The sequence below is a fragment of the Solea solea genome, chromosome 14 (genome assembly GCF_958295425.1).
Source record: "Solea solea chromosome 14, fSolSol10.1, whole genome shotgun sequence".
Classification (NCBI taxonomy): Eukaryota; Metazoa; Chordata; class Actinopteri; order Pleuronectiformes; family Soleidae; genus Solea; species Solea solea.
The window spans coordinates 12,376,668-12,395,319 of NC_081147.1; the positions used below are offsets into that span (position 1 = coordinate 12,376,668).

General features: G+C 39.7%; 1 protein-coding gene across 2 annotated transcripts in view; it reads right to left on the reverse strand.

Annotated features, from left to right (window-relative positions):
* Window positions 1–494: 494 nt before the first annotated feature.
* Window positions 495–18,652, reverse strand: part of ctnna1 (catenin (cadherin-associated protein), alpha 1) — a 72,606-nt gene continuing 54,448 nt past the window's right edge. For both annotated transcript variants that reach the window (XM_058649202.1, XM_058649201.1), the window contains exons 16-18: window positions 13,840–13,945; window positions 3,440–3,574; window positions 495–2,420 (exon numbers count right to left, since the gene is read on the reverse strand). In XM_058649202.1, coding sequence (XP_058505185.1) covers window positions 2,130–2,420; window positions 3,440–3,574; window positions 13,840–13,945 — 532 coding nt within the window. In that variant the 3' untranslated portion in view covers window positions 495–2,129. The remainder of the gene's footprint in view (window positions 2,421–3,439; window positions 3,575–13,839; window positions 13,946–18,652) is intronic.

Consider the following 18,652-nt stretch of genomic DNA (forward strand, 5'->3'; position numbering starts at 1 on the left):
AAATATGAAGAGGTGAATTTGTCTTCTCAGTGTTCACAGTGATGACTCAGACCCCGATGTGAGATTACTGGAGTACTTTGGGGAAAAATAGACCCTTCATTCTAAAATATGTTGCTTTCAGATGCATTTATCTTCCCACAGTGTACTTAAAATCTTAGCTTACATTTCTTCACAGGTTATTGTTGAAGAAAAACCACCAGAAGGAAGCATTTAAGGTTGAATGCTGCACTTTTTTGTCTGGCAAAAAACAATCTACAACAAGTAGAGCCACCAGACTGATCAACCTCAAGTTAGTAATACAGACTCCATGGGAAGCATGTATGCACAATATACTGCCTTTAATAATGCACAGCAGCATATCTGGGGTTGAAAAACCTGTGTTACATACTGTACATGGGGCGAAAATGACTCTTTAGGGCTTTCACTGTGCAAGTGTAGTGGGAAAAAAAACATTAGTTTGGTTTGCAGTACATATAAAGAAATGAAAAAAGCCCTTTAGTTTCAAATGTTTATTAAGATATAAAGCAGGCACATGAGCATAAGAAACGTGTGCACTAATAAGTCAGCTCTCAAGAACAAAAAAAAAATCCACAGCAAAGTAGTTTGATATCACACCAGATTCAAATTCAAACTAGTACAGCAAAAGACGAACTGTGAGGAAAAAAACATACTGATAATACTCTCAAAACGCTCAGTTCTACAGTAATAAAAAACATCCATCTATCAAATAACCACACAAGCCCTCCCTGCTGTAGTTCACAGATGTCAAATGAGTCGAAGATTCAGCCCCGAGTTGAAAGCAGCAGGATTTCAAAGCCTCGCTGTACACCAATGCACCACAAATGCAGCAGAATGCTGACTGGACCAGCTGCAGGGAGTGACCATCCCACAGTCATTACCTGAAGAAAATAAAACTTTTCCTGTTTCACTTTAAAGCTCCAGCGCCTGGCAACTTGTTTCTGGGTTTGTTTGTTTGTTTGTTTCTTGTTTTAGATGGCGCATGACGAAACAAAATCTTTCAGTGAAATCCCCCTCCTCCCCCTCATCTACCACAGAGCTGAGTGGTGAAAACAAATTGATCCCTTGATTTGGACACATCCTTAGACAGCGGAAGTGTTTGGTCTTATTGATATTTAATGAAGCTTTCTGCATTGGAGAGCTGGAGAAAACACTGGGTCCAAGTCGGGTTTTGTTTTTAGCCCAGTGGTTTTTCCCCAGACTGCACAAAGCTTGACTAGGTAGAATTGTGTGCCTTAGGTTTACTTAGATTAAGCACATGTTCCAGTCATGTAACAAAACAGAAGGCTGGGAAGATTACGGTCACCTTTGGTTTGCTGCATCATGTGAACATGCACAAAATAATAATAATAAAAAATAATAATAATAATAACCATGTGAGATGATTAAATTATAAAGAAATTACATTGAGCAGTCCAAATGTTTACATGGACAGAAATCATCAGTTAAACAGCATTGAAAATAGGGTTTATAGTTGGTTTAAATCTTTTTTGACTGAGGCATAAAAATATATAAAGATAGAAAAACGTGAGCACACACTGAGATATATTGTCTTTGGTTCTTTAAAGGTTGAACCAACACAATTACATCTTAGCAGTTAGCCCTGCACAGCCAAATAAACTATGATTAATGCTCGAGTTAAAATAAGATTTTGCATAGTTGATACTAGCAGAACAAACAGTACTTTGCCATAATCAAACATTTTTAGTGTAAATAACCAAAGACCCCGTAGTATTACTATAAAACTGGTTAGAACGAGGTATGATGGAAAAGCCTCTTGGAATTACTTCTTATATCATCTATGAAATTAACTCCTCTTCCTCCCACAAACACGACAGACAGAAAGGAAAAATATATAAAATGCCTCTGTCCAGTTGATTTCCCTCTAACTGTATTTTCCAGATAAGAGACGGCTATCAGTACAGACAAAAGCACATCTGAACTTGTGGAATAAAAAATTAGGAATATAATTGGTCAAAACAAATAAGCTGTCTATGCAAAGATAGAGTAAATGTTAAAACCTTTATCTCTGAAAGACCGACAAGCTCATTCTATATTGAAACTCACTGATCCATATTTTCTCTACTCTTTCATGAAAAAAGCGTGCGAGTCTAGATGCTATCCATGGCTTTAAACTCGCTCAGAGCCTGCACGGGGTTGATGTGTTTCTTGTGTGAGGACCTTTTGACTCTGTTGGTCTGGCCATCGTCGTGCTTCTCTCTCTTCACCAGAGGCTTCTTCTCCGGAGCTCTCATCCTCCATGACACAGCCGGCATGTTGAGGGCCTCCATGCCTTTGCTCTTCTGGTACTTGGTAGACGCCACGTACGAGGCCTTGACAGTGGACACGACGGCGTTCATCAGGTTCTTTGCGGCCTGAATGAGTGACATGGCACTGTCCAACTGTTTACATTGAGGAGACGTGACAAAAGAGCGGAGAAACAGTTAGTCTTGTGCAATGTTTTTTCTTCTGGTTTTCACTTTTCATCCTTTTTGAATTTTTGTCAAGTGTCCTTCTAATGTCACCCAGTTTTGTAGTGAAAGTTTTCCAGGGGAAAACCGAAACTTAAGTGTTGTACTGAAGAATTAACGACCTTTCCGAGTTTATCTGGCATACATACAGATGTGAGAACCCGCAGAATATAGAAAAAGGTCACACTAATTTAATCTTCACTGTTTAATAGCCTCAGAGACATTGGTGACACTTGACTGAATATTTTGGAAGCATTCTCTGCCCTACAGAGAGGACGGAGGAACTACTCGTACACTACGGGAATATATTTTCATTAATTTGACTGGCAAGCAAGTAGTTAAATAATGCTTAAAAGGTTTGCAAACACTGACCGGTTATAATGTTATCTTAAGGTTCGGAAAACAACTGAACAACATTAGCAGAGAAATCCATTATTTCTCTTATCTGATTCTTTGATAAAATATAAGCTGCAAATTACAGCGCAGAGAATGAATCATTAAGTCATCACAGACAACAGCAAACACTACTAAGTCTTCTGTATTGTCTTTTTATTTGAACAACACCAGATAATGAGACTAAGTAGTCACTGCATTCTTTCTAGACTAGAAACGAAAGACAAAATGTGAGGGAAAAAAATCATTTTTCACCATAATGCAAGATTTGTCTCATTACAGCTTCAGTGAAGACCAACGTGCTAACCACACATAACATGTTTTCCTTTTCCGTGAATGTTTTAAGCCTCCAGTGTATATTAAGAGCTCTTGCTCTCATTTATTGGCCCATTGCTACCTTTAAAACAACATCACCGCCACCAACATTCAGTCATCACAACAATTTTACAGACTCCTTTGATTTAATACCCCATTCAAAATGCCCCAACACTCTTTAGCTACTGTGAAGCTTTAGCATAATGAAGACTGTAAATGGAAAATGTGCAAGTTGAACTTACCCCAGAGACAACCAGCTCCCCTCCCAGGTTCTGAACCTCAGCCTTGACCTTGCTGCAGATGTTGAGCTGGTGACAATACAGGGCGATACGCTGCAGGTAGGCATGCAGGTCCTGCTTACAGGTGGAGTCGGGACACTGTGGGGAAGATGTTTGCATCAGTTAGCATACAGGCACGAAGAAGATGGGTTTATTATCATTCTACCTGCAACAATTTCATCTGTGTCACTTATTCACTTGCTGGCACTACTCGATCTGAATATCTGTGCGATTCTACAGACTCACTTTATCACGGTGAGTTGGTACCAGTGTGACAGGCAGACACCAACATAAGGGACGTGCTCAGAGCAAACATGACAAATGTAGAACTACAACGTGGTGGATTGATAACTCGTCTTCACAGTGTTAAATACATTCCGTTAGGAGGCAAATAAATGTAAACAATTGTGTGGCATCTTTTAGGAAACACATCCTGAAATGGCACTGAAACAATTATAACATGTTCAAAATCATCACTTCAACTGTCACTGATGTGTCAAAAATGTTTGGACTGCCTCCCAAAGTCATGAGCGGAAAATTAGAATGTGTGGCAAGAAATGTTTGAGCCGGAAGTTGAGTTCAAACTCAAAAAGGCCTCCCATTCATTTCTATAATGACGAATAAGAATACTGCCAAAGGTCAGTGAGGAAGACAAAACAAAATAGATTGAGCCATAAAAAAACCATCAACTTTCAAAGACCAATACATTCTTATTCAGCCAACTTGAAAGTGGCAATGTGTGAAGAGCTCCACAAATGCATCTCATTTCAATTTGGCAATCTTTTTGAATTATTTCGTCTCATTATAATTAGACTGGGCTCTACTTTGGAACACAATTTCCTATCCCTCTCCTAGTTTGCTAAACAAGTCCCCTGTCTGCAGAGTAATTAGGCCACAATAGTCTCCTTAACTGCTCTTCAAGTGAGGACGTAAACACCCTGACAGGGACAAGGCATTTTAAGATGATCCAAATGAACTGTCACACACAAACGGTATGTCAGCAATGATCAGGCAGACTCTGTTGTAGATAATGAGAGGCTGGCAGGGTTTCACATCACTTAACTGTCCATACCTGCAAAAAGCACCACAGTGACCAAGTCAGTGAGTGAGCGAGAGAAAATCCTAAATAAGACACCGGCACTGGCAGGTGCATGGCTATCTGAAGAAGTTGTCATTTGGCAGCTGTTAATTTTGAGTGCACGGAAAAGGTGAATGGGAGGTAATAGCAGCCAATATTTAATTGATGTAATCTCGACAAAAAGTTTTTGACAGAGTCAATACTGTGGATCTCAAGTGTGCAGAGTGTTTGAACGTGTCCTGGTGAAATGAAGAGTCATTTTGTCTGAATATGTGGAGTGGATGTCAATTATGTCCCCCCCCTCATTTGTCAATAACAGCCATTGCAATAATTAACATGCACTAATACACAAATGGTGAGGAAAGCCTTGTTTTCTTTCGTTTTGCAAACAGAGGACAAGAAAACATCTTTGAGATAGTAATTTTTGGACACTTCAAACAGACTAGGACTTATGATGCGTCTAATCCTGCTGAGTGTGTCAGTATCCCTGGTGGGAGTGTGGAGCGCTCATCTGAATATAGCACACTCGCTTCCAGACAAACAAGCCATGCATGCATGCATTTACACACCATCCCAGGCAGCACGACTCTGCTTACTCCTATATATTGTTCAACAGACCGAGACTATGGCCTAATAATGACGCAAAGACATTTATTAGTATCACATCCTTCTTCATGTAGTCAAATTAAAAAAGCAACACAAACAAAAAACAAGTAAACCAGTTGCTACTGTCTCTTTTTACTGATTGTTTTAGTCCAGTGATATTAATAAAAACGATCTTGGCTTTAAGTTAAAGAAAAGTATGCAAGAAATGATGAAGGGAAAAGGAGCTGGAGGGGATGCTCATCATACAGCAGAGAATTAATACACGGCACGGCTGAGGGACTGGAGAAAATGAAAGAGGGTAGGGGTGGGAAATAAAAGAAAGAACCAGAGAAAAATAAGTAGTTGGGGGAAAAAAGATGAGGATGAAGAGAAAGCCAGAGGGGGAATAGTATGCAGGAGTAAATAAGAGGGAGAAATCCAACTGGGGAAAGGGATGCAGACAGGAGGATTCAACTGTATTCGAGGGGGGTGTGTGCATGTGTGTGTAGATGCACACATGCAATAGCAAAGACCTGGGATGAGGCTGAATGCAGCAGCCATGCTAATGAGGGCTTTGGGAAGTATTCAGACGGCTGAGAGCAGGGCACTGTGAAAGCATCACTTGTGCTCAACCTCAGCTCAGCTGCTGGCTTCACTTAACACTCAGGAAACTCTGTAAGGCCGCTCTGACTGTGACACCTGAATACATAAGTTGCACAGAGAAGAGATAAGAACACCTTGGATTGTGTTGATTACACATACTAAAGCCCCTAGACTGAAACAACAATATGATGCTTGTTAGACAGGCTAAATTACATTACCGATTACTTCCACCACACAACGTCAAAGCTTCTTGAAACCACATGTATTAGTCAGTAAACTAAGGGGTCCCTGCTTTATATACCATATAGGATATGAATAATTAATAGCTCTACAATTATTGAATGGGGCAGGTAATGTTGGAATGTACTCGACTTTATATTAATATATTCTCCGCTGGACAAACATCAAAACCAAGTTATGCTGATCACATATAGCGTGTAGTGTCACTATTTAGACAAGTAATTTACATTTCACAGGACTAAGTTTGCTCATGTGAAAACAACAGGGCCATCACTCTTGTTTCCACTGAGCAATTCATTCTTCTAATAGTGACTTCAACCATTAAGAGTCAATCACTGTAATTTTTCTTGTCTGAGTGCTGCTGTTAAATGTCCCTCAAGCCTGATGATACAGCCTTTCTTCACATGCTGTGTGGCCAGTTATGAATTGGGTCTGTTAACCTCGCTTGGTCAGCTACGACTGAAAGATTGCAAAAGAGAAGGAGGAGCACTAGAGACTTCATCACACAACTCTGGATACCTTTTCAAGGCAAACTAATAGAATTGGTGAGTCACTGACTTTCAAAAGGGGCCATAGGTAGAGGTAGAAATGTCAGTGATTCCTGTGTAGTTGTTTTTGTCCCCCCATTGCTGGCTTCAAGTGCCTTCCCAGAAAAATAAAGTTAAGTGATTACTAAACCTGTGACAAATAGTGGCAAATCAATAGTTTCATTTGCTAATTTTCCTTCTCTCCTACATACAGTGTCAGGCTTCATTTTTGTATTTTTTTTTTATCCAATTAGCTTCTACATTTCTCTTCACATGTCTGATATTAGCAGGTAACATGCTCCACATTGCCTTAGGATCTGGTGTGAACAACCTTAAGCTCATTCCACTTGGTTCCAGTTTGGAACCTGTCTGGGACACTCCAAAAGATGGATTTTCCTTGTGTTCAATGGTAACAGCCATTCTCCGGCAATAGCTTCTGCAGAGCTTCAGCTGGCAGACAGCCACCCTGACAATATCCTAGAAAATACCTGGATAAACTCAGTTATTTATTTTCCTCCTAGATTATGTTGAGCTGACAAACAGCTGCCTCTGGGCCCAACTCCTGAATCCACCTACTCCCTACTTCACTGTTTGATTATATTTTCATGTTGGCATGCTCCCAAACAATTAAACCAATTTTTCCTTGATCCAATGTAGACAACAATTTAAGTACATTTACCACCTTGCCCTATGTTTCAAATGATTTCAAGAGTCTACAAAAACATTTAAAAGTGCTCGGCCCAGATCTGATGCATCATTTCTTCCTTGTTTATTTTTATTTTTGAGCAGCAGATACCACCTATCTTGTTTCATATACTATTTATGTACCCTCAGTTAAGTTTTCAGTGAATAGAAGTGTTTCTTCATTTTGCATTCCTCAGCATTTGCAGTGTTGAACTTTTGAGCATACAGATACGATACTGACAAGAGAGAGAAAAAAGACAAAATAAGGCTACAAGAATTCCACAACAGGGTGTTGAACAAAGGGATCTCACTGTGATACATACTGGCGAATGTCAGTGATATAAATGATGATCAGGAAGGTCAGGTCCCATCATTGGAAATGCCACACAGTTCCACTGAATTCCATTAAACAGACCAGAGGCAGAGCCACTGAGCTTCTGACGCCCAGCACTGACCTTTCACGACGCATCACCCAGAGGATATGCCAATTTCCAATATTTACTGACATGGCAGCATTCTAATGTGCCAGCAACCTGTTGGGGAGAGTCACAGGCAGCGAACACAAAGGGTGTTTTTGATAAAATTGATATTCTTAGATCTAAGTGAGGTAGTTTTGAGTATTTTTGCTTTGGAGGTTTTTTTTTCTCCTTTTTTCTCGTTGGTAAACAGAGTGCCAGAGAATGTAAATCTAACAAAATTACCATTTATATTTCAGATTTAGATTTAAAACAAAGTTTTTCTTAATTAAGCTGAAAATCGACAACTAAAATTATAAACTTGTGGCTTTATTACCAAAGGTAATGTACAACACAAAGTAAAATGTAACGTAAGGTAATGTAACACAACCATGCCTCAACACTATAAATCACCTCAATTAAATTGTGCTGCTGGACCAGGAAAAACACAAGCTCAAACAAACAAAACCTTCATTCAGAAAAATTAGAGTGTGTGGTCTTGGCTGGATTTTTATATGTAGCTCCAGGGGAGAAGAACTAATCTAAAACCTTAAACCAGGGAGCATTATGCAGCATCACTGCTCTGACATATCAAACATCTAACAGGGGAGGGAGGGGGGGAAAAAGGAGACATTTGTATGTCTGCATGTGTTGCAGAGGGGTTATGGATAATTAACTGTGCCTAACCTGGGAAAGACCCTCCAGGACAATAAGCCACAGGGCACCTTTATCTACTATTATACCTAAAAATGCCATGAGGGTTGCAGGGATATGGATATATTTAAGTGTTCTGTGGGTAAATATTGTGACTGAGATCCATGGCACCGTTTAAGAAGATACAGGGAACAAAGCATTGGAAAGACCATTCTGTTCCTTTAGGCAGGAACTGAAGTAGGAGATAAGGCTTTTGCAGGGACAGGAAATGATTGACTCCAAGCTATAGTGCGTAGACAGTTCAAGATTAATACACCGTTGCATGAAAATGTTTAATATATTAAATGCACTTTAAAACGTGACAACAGTGGGAGTGGATAAAATGGTGAGAATGACTGAAAAGTCAAAGTTTGTGAGTAAAGTGAATTAAAAATGTATGTATGCATGTTAGCGTTTGGTAAAACTGCTGAAACTGAATTGTGTGTTTATAAAACAAACTAAAATTGTAGCAAAAATTTTAATTTATTTCATGCATAGCCTTTTGGGTTCAAATGAAGTGTACTCATTTTTTTCCTCTGCCAGCTAATTTTGAAAGGTTGTATTTGAGACAGCCTTCGCATTCATTCAAAATAAAATGTTTAATTATTTTTGTTTACAATGTTGGGCATAAGGCTATGCAAGTTAAACATAAGATTTGTTATGTAGTTAATTGGGTTGAGTTAGTTCATCTAAGTGAATCAAACCTCAAGTCTAGGGGTTTATTGTTTTGGTTTTATTTATTTTTTCCTGAGAACTATTATAACCTTGCATGGACCTGAAACCATAAGTTACTTAGTGCCAACGCAGGCGATGCAGTCCTGCTCAGGCTTTGACAGGGCTGCCAATCACCCTGTTGTAAGTTGATGTATCATGAAAATAATCTTGGAAATATTATTTGAAGGTCAAAATCCTACATTGTGCCGCTTAGATGTGCTATTGGATTGCGACCATCTGGTGTTGATTATATTACTGTTGGTGGCAAAATATATATCTGCCATGGGCAACCAGTATCAATCAAGATCCATTTCAAACCAGGAGACAATAGCCAGTTCTCCTCTGCTCACCACATCTGCTAAAAAGACATATTTGCGTGGGACTGATTCAATCACATTGAAACTTGGGAATTAAAATGTGACATCTGAAGCAGACAAAGAGTTTGAGTATGACAGGAGAAAATCAAGCTGGGGGCAAGCCAAAAAGAGCGACTTCAGAAGTAACAGGGACAAATTAAACAGCCCTCTTCAATTTTTAATGTTCATGCTGCACCTGTCAGTCAGACACTTCACTGTAGCACTTGTTAACTGACAACATTGCATCTACAGAATAGGTAAGTACAAACAGCTGTGATAAATCATTTATACTCTAAACTTTGAAAGTCATACACTGACTCTCATTTGACCCTGGTAGCTTTTTGTCATATTTCCAACCTGAGTGTGCCAAAACCTCAGATATGCATTTGCAGGTTGGAAGAAAAACCATTAAGTGAAAAATATATTCAATGGCTTAATGCTATTAAGGCTGGTAAATTCTTAAAATTTATGAGCTCTTTGTTTACAAAAGGTAGCTTATTTAAGTCCCAAAATTTTTTTTAAAAGAAATAACAATGAAGGGTAAATGTCTTTCAAAACGGGTGAGCTGCATTTGGCTGTCTGTGGGATCTTAGGGTTGTTTCGTCTCTCCACTGCAGTGGGCAATTTACAAGCCTGTCTACAGTAAAGCGTCTAGGGCCAGAGACGGGATTAGACAGTGACCGGCAACACAGCCCATGGATCACCATAAATCTCCACTTATTGAATGCAAATTGGAAAAGTACACTCTGTGTCAGTATACATCATGAGAATAAAGCTGGCACAACAAACACTCACAACAAGCAAGTCCCCATTCTCTAAATATGCTGGCCTTATTTTATGAACACGTGTTTGTATGTGTACATGCAAGTGTTCAAGGTAGTGGAGCAGGCAAGGAGCAGAAATTTATGGGCTACATACGGGCTAAGACATTTGCATTATAAATCTCAATTACATAGCATTATTTGTTTACCAGCCCACTTAGGTGGAATTCTCATAAGGTGCCCTGCAGTGGAGGGTCATAAATTCTTAATAAACTGCAGTGCAGACCTTTGTGTGGCACTGACCTGAATCCTGCAGCTCATCTCTGCACTACACTCACTTCTTTAAAACATTAATAAGGTTCTATTACACATATTTAAATGTTTTTCAGAAACCCCAAACCAGACTATGTCCAGCAATATATTTCTGTTGGACACAATATGCATGTACAAAAAACCCTTTACACAGGCTTCTGAAGGGAAATGCAGACCCTCATAGCCCCCCTAGGCCAAAGGCACACAATGCAAGTAATTAGTATGCCTAGGTTAATGAGTAGTCCCAGCATTGCCTTTGCTCCTCTGACTCTACCAGTATGTATGTGGTGACTCACTTAACTGCTGCTGGAGTGTAAAGACTATTCCAACATGCCATGCCTATGCTAAAAGTGGGCCTGTGGCATCTTCTGCTTTATTCAAGATATGGCCCTAAATATAAACCGCTTGTGTAAATAAATACATTAAAGAAAAATGCCACCTGGCAATTACACTGCTAATTAAAAGGCAAAGTACTCTTAATGGATTCATCTCTCAAGAGGGATGTTCCTCTCTCCACATAAATGCACTGCCCCCTCTTTCTACCTCTCCTATCATTCCATCACTTTGCTTTCCTCTACCTCATGTCCATCCCTGGGAGTTCCCGGGCTGATGTGTTAAAGGTTAGTGTTGACTGGTCTGCTAGTGTTTTGGTCTCATCTGAAATAGAAAAGCTAAGGGGAGACAGCTGGAGGGGTTCGGAGGCAGGAAGGATCCTTACTCCTGGCAAAGCAATTCCAACAGCCAAAGCTTGTCATTTATTCATACTTTGAGTGCTTCAAAACCCCAAATCCCCAAATAGTGCACACACACAGAAATGTACACATGAGAAAAGAAAGAAAAGAAAATGACAACAAATAGTTAAGGATGGATGAATAAAACAGTCCTCCAAATGTAACATCCATCCACATGTGCCTGCAGAGACACAGGTCAGTCCAATGCCGTGTCCATATGTAAGAAACACACACGCATGCTCACACACCTACACAGATGGCCATCTGTTTTCTATGGGGGATTACATGGTTTTCATTAAACTGAATAAGCATCTTCAAAAGTGGCAGTGAGGCATATAAAAGTCACTTTCCAGAACAGCTTATTCCCTGTTTAGATGATTCAGATGCAATTAGGTCAGAACAGGTAAGATGATTTTGTGATAGACATGGGCCTGTACTATTAAGGATCTGAGCTCAACTTGAATATAATATCATACATGCAGGACCCTTGGAGGCCAACAGCAGCTCATTATGTCAAAACTATGAGAGAGAGATATGTGCTGAAAGCTAGTCACAGATGTCTCAAGCATGTGGTGGTATAATTGAAACCCCTGGTTGTGCCTAAAATCATACAAAGGTAATTGATATACCTCTCGTGCCCTATTTGAATATGAGCACAATTCATAGAGACGTGTTTTATAAGCATGAGCCTTCTCACCAGCATCAGCACATGTGAAATATAATTCATTGGGTATGTGCCTCGGAACACAAACATCCAGTGGGTGGGGGAAAAAAAGCTGTGATGTAAAATTATATGATCCTTAAATGAATTATTAACCACCGCCTTGTGTAGGAAACACTGTTTGAGGACAAATACTGAAATTATGGTGCAATAAAGATCCTTACAGGTTTGATAGAGGTGGATGCAGCACATTCAGGTCCATGTGTTGAAATAAAGCCTGGCACATTCAGTTTGAATGAAACCATGATTTTTAAGATGTTATAATATTTCAACAATGTATTATGGTAAGTATTTTCAACAAGACCAGTGTTGGGCTAAAACTAACAATCATATTATAAAAATCAATGAATCTGTTGATTAGATACTCGATAAAGCAATGAGATGTTTGATCTGCAAAATGTCAGAAAATGTTGACAAATGCCATCCTCAAAATGGTGATGTTCTCAAACAGTTCAAAATGCATCAGTTTTAATGGTTTATTTGCTACATGAAGCAAAGTAAACAAAAAACATCTGTTTTCATTATAAAATGTATGTACCGGTAATTGATTAGTGATTATTTCATACTGTAATTGGATAAAAATCACTGCAGCACCTGACCAGCATAAAAGAAACTGATGCCTCTCAACAAATGCCTATAAGTGATAAATGTTATTGAATTTGAAGTCTCACATCAAACATCTAAAGTCAGAGCTGGAAGAAACCCAAAGCATTTTCTTCAGGAGAAACCATGTCTTGTTAGAATCATCACAGCTAAACTTCACTGCGATTTAACAACAAAACATATACATATATTAGACATAGAGGCAATAAGTCTCTGCCTCAAGAGATGGCACATGAATAAGTTGGGGGATAAATCATATACAGCGTTTCCCTGAGGAGTGGTACAGTGCAAGTATTTAAGTGAAATATGAGGCCATGGATAATTGAATGTGTGTTTCCCTATGTCAAGGACCATATTCTCTGGGGAAAGGGATATACGTGGAGAGATGATGGAATAGGGAATTGGGAAATGTGGGAGATGTAAGGATAAGAGAGTGGGAAGGAGTGTTTGAAAGAAATTGGTAACGACTGGTTAGGCGTGTCTCATGAATAACAGAAATCACAGCAGTTGTTAACAACTGAAGTGCTTTGCTATGTGAGCCTTTGATCGGATTTGCTCTTAAATGTGCAAATGACAAAAGATGAGGTAAAAAAAAAAAACAGATTTGAGCAAAAATTAATTTTAGTTACATATTTATTCATTTATTTATTCGTGGACATTAATTAAGGATAACATAACAAAAAATGATCCCTAGCTAACTTAGGCCCACTATTTAAGATTGTTTAAATCTGACTTACATGCAGTGTTATTTAAAGACAACATTCAAAACTAAAGGAGGGACCATCAAATTGTAATCAGTATGAAAGCAATGGCAATGTAAGTTCCTTCTGCAACACAAGATCTGAAAATAAGTTGAGCATTTGGATACTGGACATGTGGTCTTCCACGACTTAGTAGATATTTAATTATGTTTTTGATGTAACTTAATGACATCCCAATGATGACCTGCACCCATTTTTGAACCATTATTGAATGTTGTATGGGTGGAAATGGCATTATTGAAGTGTCCAAGTTAATTTGGCATTGATAACTAATTTTGAAGCTTTAACGACATCTTTTGTCTGGGGCATCGAGTGCCCCAGACAAAAACATGGAAGTGACTTATACTATAAAGTTTGTGTACTTAATTTGTGTCCTTTTTGTAACTTTTGTCCTTTGCCTTATTTGTCCTTGGTGCACTTGTTTTCAATTATCAGGTTGTGACAGTCTCTATGTAGCACATCGTCACAACTGCAATTATACATTGTGTTCGCAGAGCCAAAGATAAAACCCTTAGAAATGGAAGTTCAGTAATAACTTACATTGTCAGCAATGGTGCGGCCCAGTTTGTCCATTCTTGATCCTGCCTCTGCAATTTTTTTGGCAGCACTGATGACATCTGATGTATTCTTCAGAGGGCCTTTACCCCTGAGGAGAGAAAAAAAATGGATGTATCAGTCACAGTTTCTGATCTACCATAGCCTCATTCAATATGCAGGAATAGTATCTCACTTATGAAGCCTCTGTTGTTTTTGGGAGGTTGTTTTTAGGTTAGAGGCAAGTAGTGGCACAACTTATGGGAATAGTTGAGGGAAGCAAAACAGAAAAACAAGTGTACTCTTTCCAAAAACAAAACATTAACACACTCCGGCACCATATTGTGTAGCCAGAGAGAACGTTTTACAACCCATTATAAAAGTGTGCAGAGAGGCAGTCTTCACGTCAGGTTTGGGACCAGTGTGGGATTGTGGCACTTCACTGTAGCAGTCATTTGTAATATCATCACCTCCCTTATGATACCAAGAACAGTATCAACCCCATTTTTCAGGAGTTCGGCATAATAATGGACAAAATATATTAATAATGTGTTTTTAAGAAAATGGCAGCACAATCATACTTTTGGGAGTCCCTGGCTCCATAGGTCACTAGTGCCATATACTTTTATATCATAACAGGATTCCTAGCTCAATATATTTTGTCACATTTATTCAAGCAGCTTTGCAATGTTTATGTGAAGGCTAATGGCGTATTTCCACTGGCTCTACTCGCCTCGGCCTGATTATGTTGCATCTCCACGACAAAAAAGTACCTACTTAACGTGGACAGAGTCATCACAGCACAGCTGAGTGAAATGCGTTGACTTAATTTTTTACGCAACACACACACACACACACACAGACACACACACACAGACACACACACACAGACACACACACACACACACACACACACACACACACACACACACACACACACACACACACACACACACACACACACACACACACACACACACACGAGTGACTAGTGACTTTACACCAGACTCCTGTAGTTGTTGATTAACCCACGTTTTCAGGATTGTTAAGTAGTTTTAACTAATCTACAGTTCGGCACTGTACGGCTTGATTTCTGTCCACACGTCTCCGGAGTACAGACTCCTACTCCATATACTACAGCGGCAGTGGTCTGTGATGAAACTCACAATTGCCGGTGCTGTTCCTAAATACACCAGACTCCTCTGTTAAATCTAGAGGTTTCCCTGGTAGTTGTTGGAGATTAACCCACGTTTTTAGGATTGTTAAGTAGTTTTAAGTGATCTACAGTTCGGCGCTGTTCAGCTTGATTTGTGTGTGGGCAGCTCTTCCTGTGGCTGCACTCAGTCTGACCAATCATCTCATAGTACCTACTCAGCGCGCTTTTGGAACCTCGTCTGAGAATAGAATAGAATTTTCCACTAGCATAGTACCTGGTACCAGGTACTATGTACCATTATAAGGAAATGCTACTTAAACTGTGCCGTGGCGAGGCGAGTAGAGCCTGAAATGGTTCCATGTCAACAGGTAGAAAAACATTGGTTTTACCTCAGAAACGTAGTACTCTCTCTCACACACACACACAAATGTTTTTTGTCATAGTCATCTTAATACAGGTATGACATTAAGGAGATAAAACTGACTTGTTGACCCTTCCACGGCCAAGCAAAGCCAGTCCCAACATGGGTCAGTCTATTCCAGACCTGACCTGACCAACTGTAAAGCTTGTCAACCATTTTCTGTTTTTTTCTGACCCCACAAGAGACTCTGGGACACAGTTGGTAAGAGGCACAAATTGGATTCAAAGCTGCTCCTCTCCAGGCTAAAAAATGAGCTATCCAACCCAGAACAGATGGAATTTTGTGTTCTGCTCTTGCTTCCTCTCCCCTCCCCTCACATCGCATCTTCAACCATTCCCCTCTCTAGCTTTGCCTCTACTGCTCTGCTGTAAAACAAATCACGGTCCTAGGCCACACATCAAAGCACATACTGGAAGTGCTCTGGGGACAAGTCCACCCCTTGGGACAGAGCTGGAGGCACTGTAATGTATTCTGGGAAAAAAGACAGCATGGAGCATTTTTAATTGATTGTTGCTACTGTAATGCCACAGATTGCCTCAATGTCAAACCCATCACATCACAATGATTATATACAGCAGCCACTCATTTCTTCCTGCATTAAAAATACAGCCTGGCTTAGCTAGAATTTCCTGGCCATTTGCAGCTCCATCTCAAAGAGACGATTGGGAAAAGCAAAAAGAGGCCATGGAGGAATACTCCAAATCAGAGGACACTCTTGCAAAACATTTTCTGATAGTTTAATGTATGTAGAAGAAGCTGGGGACTTCAGGTCTGGTGACAGCTGCAGGCCTCCAGATTGGTGTAAGGCACATCAGACCGAGAACTGCATAGCACAAGAATGCTCGAAGACAGGTGGCTCCAAAATATGTTGCATGTTTCCAAGCCACACATGCCTTATTCATGAAAGCCACCACACAGCCATAGGCGCTGCAGGAGTCAACAAAAATCTGTCTCACTCTCTGAGGCTTTGTCAGGAGAGACGTCCAGATCACTTACTTCATACAACATTAACCTTGGCAGGGCTCTGTGCCAGCTCAAGGTTGAGAGGGCAATAATTTGGGGTGTAGACAGAATTAGCCACCTACTGACCTTCCATGTGCTACTACCTCATGCAAGGGTGAGGGCATAATATGAAGATATATATTCAGCCCTCAGACACAGCAGGATATATGGGGTGCAATCCAAAGCCTGAGTGTGCCACATAAAAGTAAGTTGTGGTATTAGACCATAAATTAGCAAACTCTCAGGGTAACTGCACTGGTAACTATGGATGTCCCAATCAGCTTTTTTGGCACCTGATCATGATCTCATCTTTTTTCTGTGTAGGAGTATCTGCTGATACCGAGTCCAGATGCAATACTTGTATTTGCCTAGATAACGGAGCCGCACAGTCACCTGTAGCTGAACCAGCACAGTGTTTGTATATGAAATTGTGAATCTATTGTTTCTCATCAGGCTTGTTAAACAGGCGATTTGATACCGCAGTGCTTACCTATTTATTCTGTAAAAACACTGACCAGTGTTGTTATAAACTCAGTGTTAATAACACAAGTGTGTGTATAGGTGAATGAATGAATGTGTGCGCATGCATGTGCCTTTGGTGCAGCACGTAGGGCAGAGGATACGAACATATCTATTTACACACACATGCATGTACATGCATACACACACATACAGTAGATGTGCATAAGAATGTTAATATACATACAAATTTTACGACCCGCACACACGACACACACTTGCCATCTGGCAGTGTATAACAGAAGCATCATATTTCATTTTCAATGTTTTCTTTACATCTCTGTCTGAGTAATGCCAATGGCAGCAATTATTTCTTAGTTCTTTGGATGAATAAGGAGCAAATTAAAAATGATAGAGTTCTGTGCAGCCTCAGTCACTCTGCACCAGCTCTAGGTCTTTGGCCAAGAAGATGGGATCTTTGACCCATTCAGAGGATGGAGGCAGAATGGCAGCATTTCATCATCATTGCGGATGTGACTCTAAGTTGGGCACAAAATGTCCTGAGTAATTCACTTGATCATTCATACAAATAGTCAGGAACAAGTGTATAGTCAGCCATTTGAGCTGTAACCTAAAATACTGCACACAAAAATGCTGTGCCAATATTACTGTATCCTGCCAAGTTTCAATATGATGCACATGCATACAGGTTTTCTGTAAAGATGCTCAATTATTCAGTTCATAGCTGTACAATAAGGACCCGGACTTGCTTGAGGTTCTTGAAGACAAAGCATCCATGTGCACTTCATGCCCAGCAACACTTTGCTTTATTTGTATGAGGCTTTATTTGAGACTGGCGTTTACATGTGTACAGACTGATTAAATCCCAAGCGGAAACTGTAAGTCCATCAGTTCAACCTCAGCATTAGAATCTGCACACAGGCCACCAAACAGCTGACTACTCATTTAAAACCATCTAGCTACTTCATTACAGTGTTTCCTCAAACAATGACTGGGGTTTTTATTTAACTGAGTTGCAGTTTCAAGCATTTATTTGAGACAGGCTTGTGTTAGAGAAAGGACTTGAGTGCTAATTCCCTGGGTTTGATAAGTATAATTGAGCATATTTTAACATGGAGCCTTGTTTGCCCTGAAGCAGGACTGCAATGCATTTCACAGCAAGCAAAAAAGAGAGGCTGACAAAGTGAAACTAGTGAGGTGAAGAAATCCTGAGTTGACAACAAGTGCTTGTTACTGTAAATGCAATAAAGAGTAAAACCAAACAAAAAGAAAAAAAACAATGACATACTTTATCAGACCACCTGTTCAAAATAACCTGTAGGAAAAAAACTTCGATCTTTTTAAACTTTTATACACTGTCTTGTGTCATGGTTTACACAATCACATTGTGCTGTTAAAGCTCAACCTGAAATTATCAGAGAAGCTAGAATGAAAAGTGTCTGTGGTGGATTGTCTTAGTTTGCCACTTTGCTACTATCTGAAACAGACCAGTAACTCCCCCCTCTACCAGTGGTACCTTCAGGCAGAAAATCACAAGAGAACAGGAGGACAGACTGATGTATATATCCACAAGATCGATCCACGGCCACAACAATCACTCCAATCCACCGGGCAACGTTCACATTTAAATTTGATGTCACTATTGTTAACCACATAATTAATCAATTCATATATTCTCAAAATATATTAACTACATTATGTAAAACAAATTTTAAGTGACAACTTGTGATCAGGTCTCATCTCCATAATACATGTAAAAC